Source organism: Sinocyclocheilus anshuiensis, unplaced genomic scaffold, assembly GCF_001515605.1.
Source record: "Sinocyclocheilus anshuiensis isolate Anshui unplaced genomic scaffold, SAMN03320099.WGS_v1.1 scaffold42, whole genome shotgun sequence".
Lineage (NCBI taxonomy): Eukaryota > Metazoa > Chordata > Actinopteri > Cypriniformes > Cyprinidae > Sinocyclocheilus > Sinocyclocheilus anshuiensis.
The window spans coordinates 1,954,882-1,959,114 of NW_015546057.1; the positions used below are offsets into that span (position 1 = coordinate 1,954,882).

At 35.7% G+C, this 4,233-nt stretch overlaps 1 protein-coding gene across 1 annotated transcript in view; it reads left to right on the top strand.

Moving 5' to 3' along the window:
- Window positions 1–4,233, top strand: part of ptprga (protein tyrosine phosphatase receptor type Ga) — a 302,816-nt gene that overhangs the window by 217,203 nt on the left and 81,380 nt on the right. The window contains exon 5 of the mRNA XM_016500550.1: window positions 3,904–3,999. Within this exon, the coding sequence (XP_016356036.1) occupies window positions 3,904–3,999 (96 nt within the window). The remainder of the gene's footprint in view (window positions 1–3,903; window positions 4,000–4,233) is intronic.

A 4,233-nucleotide genomic window follows, 5' to 3' on the forward strand; every position in this document is an offset into this window, starting at 1 on the left:
AACGTTTTGTTGATATTGTGAGTGCACACAAATAAAGCTAGACCCTTTACAGTTTAGAATGATGTATTACTCTTACCTTTATGAGCAAAAATGACGGTGTATCCACTGAAAAAAAATGAAGTGATCGCGCTGGCGCCTCCATGTCCTGCAAAGCGCGCTTTAGCTTCCACTCTCCGCACAAACTATTGGATATAGTGCACATTTATCTAAGTTTAACGTTAAAACATTGTTATATGCTTGAACTGTTTTATATCTATAGATTTTATTTTAGGCAAGTCGTGATGATTTGAGAAGGCTAAATTGATCAAACATAGGCTATGATCAGCTCACTGTCTGCCGCTGTCCGCTTGGTCGTTACTTTAAAAAACAAAAACTTATATTTAACAACCAAAAAATGCTCCAAACGTTTTTCTAAATTAACTTAATAAAAAAAACGAAACGGAATATAATCACTTTGCCATTACATACAAAACTGAGCTATTTTAATATAGCTGAAACGGTAGTATAAGCTGTTTTGGGAGAAGGGGGGAAAAAAGACGGGCTCGGGCCGGTAATTCTGATAAGCTGTCGGACATGGCCGGGCTAGGGCCTATATTTGAGGCCCGTGCAGGGCTCTAGGCTGAACATCTTCAAGTGAGTGGCGGGGCAAACCGAAAGTTGATGCCAAAAGTCCAGCACTCTCCTACCTTCACTGCTGCGACTACTCTTGTTTGTAATTACTTCGCTGGCATTTTCCACATTTCGTTTTTCTCCCTTAATAACAAATGTGTCGATTCTGATGTTCAATTATACCGAACTAATGGCTGCTGATGACTATTTGAATTGAATTCTGCCAAAGTGCGCGCTTGTAAGTGTTCGATAAATGCGTAACGTTAATTACATGAGTATAAGTCTGCTCATGTCTGAAAATAATATATGAAAAACAAAATGATTTTACATAACACAAACATATATAGCTTATATTTGTTTAGTACATTTTTTAATTCATGTAAAAACTAAAATGAATTGTAAAATTGAAAGTTATTTTTTTAATTGTGTTGAGCATGGTGGGCCGCATTTGAATTCGTGACGGGCCGCGGGTTGAGAACCACTGCTCTATGGTATGTCTTCTACACAGCTGCTTTCAGATGCCTGCGGGTATGAACAGTCAAATACACTTCAAAATTCAGTCAGTAAAGTACATTTTTACTAATTCCCTAGTAAAAATGTACTTTATCTTATATATTATGTCAGTATTCCAGCTGCTTTCAGCAATCAATAAAACAAAGACTGAAAATAAAAACCTATATAAAATGTTCATATATCAACATCATTGGTTTCTACACTTGGTTATTTCCCTGTAAAGACTGGCGTGTCTTTCGTGTGATTCTCAGCGTAATGTTAATCGTTCTCTGTCTTGTATGGAGGACGTGTCACAGTCTGTCACCTCTCCTCCCGCTTGAATACAAACAGACTGCAGACAGCTTCCAATAGTGAGAGGTTAAGATACTCACGACCCTGTTATGTTAATCTCTCTCTCTCTCTCTCTCTCTCTCTCTCTCTCTCTCTCTCTCTCTCTCTCTCTTCTTTTTACTTTCATTTGAGAGCATGTTCTCAGAAGTTGCCCAGTTATTTATGTTATTAATCACTGGCTGTAAAACACAGCGCCACGGATGGAGGCGTTAAGCTCAGGTCCGTAGGCTCGTGAATTCTCCGGCATGCGGCATGCGATCTTTAACTATGGAGGTGTTTGAGACTGAATTAGATCAAAGTGGGCCTCGTGTAAGGATTACAGAGGCGAGAAAATGCAGCAGGCATAATATTGACAATGCTAACAGAGAAGTGAGGAGAAACAAGCTGATGTGGTAGGCAACAAGGCTTTCTTTCTTGATTTTAAGAGCATTGGACTGAGGGCTATATATAATGCTACTGATCTTCTGTGGAGATGTAAAATTCATTGTCGATGTTTTCTCCTGAAATGTTGAATAATTTCAGGAAATTAAAAAAACGTCTTTCGGTATGTAATGCCTCCGCGTTTTCTGATGTTATTGTGAAAAAATAGTGTGTATGTTATTCCAAAGAAAAGTCTTTGTAATCTTTCATCATAATGTAAATACTTTCCCTGTCTCTAAAACAAGTTTATTTTCATCTGATGTAATCAGGCCCCTTTTTTAACCCCTCCCCTAACCACATGACTCCATTCTGACATGTGGTCAATGCCATAAAAAAGGAGAAATCTTTTAAAAACAAGTTTAAAACACATGAGGCAAGCTTTTAGAAATGTACTCGCATGTGTGTTTCATTTGATTTCTTAACAATAAAAAATAAATAAATAAATATTATTGTTGTTGTTGTTGTTACTATTTTTATTTGTATTTTTATTATTATTATTATTATTATTATCGTTATCATTATTAATATTATACCATAGTTTTAAGAAAACATTTTTTTTAAATGTGTTGTACCATATACACCTTAAATACTTGTGTACATATCTTTATCAATATTCTTAAAATTTGAAATATATTTTATACAGTTTATTTAAAATATATGTACAAGTTTTTTTTTTTTATTAATTCATTAATTAATTCAGAAATATCATACATTTTTGGGTCACACCAAATGACAACCTTGCTTTACCATACAAATATCAAATTATCTGATTACCTGATATTTTAAGATAATTATTGACCTTTGTCCGTTCTATGATATAATTTCCTGTTTGTTTGTTTTTTTCTGTTCTTCTTCTTCTTCATTGTTATATCAGTACAGTTGTATCACCCTCACATTTTTGACTTCACTGTATGACAATACTTTTGAAATCAGAAATTTATATCATCATAGACGAGCTCTAATTAGTCATTTTCCATATACCATATACACCTTAAATACTTGTGTACATATCAATATTCTTAAAATTTGAAATATATTTTATACAGTTTATTTCAAATATATGTAAAAGTTTTTTTTATTCATTAATTAATTCAGAAATATCATTCATTTTTGGGTCGCACCAAATGACAACCTTGCCTTACCATACAAAGGTCAAATTATCTGATTACCTGATATTGTAAGATAATTATTGACTTTGACATGTCCGTTCTATGATATCATTTCCTGTTTGTTTGTCTTTCTTCTTCTTCTTCTTCTTCATTGTTATATCAGTACAGTTGTATCACCCTCATGTTTTTGACTTCACTGTACGACAATACTTTTGAAAACAGAAATTAAAAACACTATCATCATAGAAGAGCTCTAATTAGTCATTTTATGTATGAATTGCATTTTTAATACACTGGCAGCATTACTCATCCCTAACCATCATCACTATGACAACAGAATGACTCTGGTTTCAGGGGACATTCTTTTAAAATGTAAGAATGTATGGTCCTTCTAAGTCTTTGTATTTAGCTGTTATTGTTTGCTCCTTTTCTAACTCTCTCAGGAACTCAGCAGGATTCTGTCCTGTTTCTCCATTGCTATATCTACCCCTTTTACTGACACAATACTGATCACTATCTGCCAACGAGAATACCGTTCATCTTTGTTGTCTTTTTTTGAAGCATTTTTGTGGGAAAAGGTATTGACAATGGAGAATAACAGACGGCTGCTGCCAATTTAGACAGGCGTTCCAGTCCGTGGAGATTTGAGCACATTTATTAGCCTGATCTACTGCCAAAGATCCCATCAGAGTGATAAGAGGATGGACAGGGCCTGACGTTTGAAACGGAAACACAAGGAAGCTGAGCGCTCTCGGGAGATTACAGGATGAGACAGATTAGAGGCCATGAGATTATGAGATATTAGATTTGATAATGGACTATGTGTGTTTTGTCTGTGATAATGTAAGAATTACAATCTGATTGGCTAAAGGTCTCCGACTAACAGGATTCTCACATTTCTCTCTCTCTCTCTTTCACACAGATGCAGATCTTCATGTATAACTCAGACGACTTTGACAGTCTTAACACAGCAATACGGGAGAAGCGAGTAATTGCGGCCATGGCTGTCTTCTTTCAGGTGAGAACTCGCTCGGTTTTGAAAGCGTCTTCATGTTCAGCCGCTGAGCTTTGTCAGTGCTAAGTGCTTGCATTAAACAGCATTGATTTTGCAAGGAGGTTTTCTCTCGTCCCATTAAGTTCATTGATACTGAAGCTTCACACTCACTGAAAACTCACTGCCGCTGTTTTCTATATGGAAAAACACACACGTATTCACTCCCTTTCTGCGCTGTTCTTCTGTCAACCCCGCCGA